The sequence below is a fragment of the Sphaeroforma arctica genome, assembly GCF_001186125.1.
Source record: "Sphaeroforma arctica JP610 unplaced genomic scaffold supercont1.12745, whole genome shotgun sequence".
Taxonomy (NCBI): Eukaryota; class Ichthyosporea; order Ichthyophonida; genus Sphaeroforma; species Sphaeroforma arctica.
The window spans coordinates 1-708 of record NW_014027813.1 but is presented as its reverse complement, the minus strand read 5'-3'; the positions used below and the strand labels follow the sequence as shown (position 1 = coordinate 708).

General features: G+C 41.7%; 1 protein-coding gene across 1 annotated transcript; it reads left to right on the top strand.

The window, feature by feature from the left end:
* Positions 1–432, top strand: SARC_17917 (hypothetical protein; the record flags this gene model as incomplete). The annotated part of the gene is made up of 1 exon (XM_014287999.1): positions 1–432. The coding sequence occupies exon 1, from the start codon at positions 214–216 to the stop codon at positions 430–432; it is 219 nt and encodes a 72-aa protein (XP_014143474.1). The 5' UTR covers positions 1–213.
* Between the last annotated feature and the right edge of the window lie 276 nt (positions 433–708).

The following is a 708-nucleotide window of genomic DNA, read 5'->3' as shown; positions in this document are numbered from 1 at the left end:
TTCAGATAAGATGATATGGTCACAATCATACACACAGTAACACCCACCACCTGCATGATCAATGGATTCAGATAAGATGATATGGTCACACGCATAAACACATTAATAAACGCAACCTACATGATCAATGGATTCCGATAAGATGATATGGTCACACTCATAAACACAGTAGCACCCACCACCTACATGATCAATGGATTCAGATAAGGTGATATGGTTAAACTTATAAACACAGTAACACCCACCACCTACATGATCAATGGATTCAGACACGCTGATATGGTCACGAGCAAGCTTCCTATAGTCCACGCGAGTACGTTCTGTGTCCTAGTTGGCTGCCCCGTATTCTTAGGTTGCAGCGATGGCCCAAACGAAGTGATCGCACGGCCCTCTAGTTTATCTGCAGAGGTTATAGACAATGGGACCGAGTGAGGGGTGTTGTTGCCATGGAAACCGGAGCAATGTTTATTCTAGCACGTGGTAGCATCTAATCACAAGCATCGCGATACGATGAGTCGGTGACTGCGTTAATAACACTGTATGTATTTATGGGCAGCACCAACGCAACTAGGCTTATATATGTGTAAGTACCTGAATACGCTACCACATATACTGCTGTTAATGGGCACAGCACATAATATATATATATATACATACATACACACACACACACACACACATATATATATATATATATATTTACACACA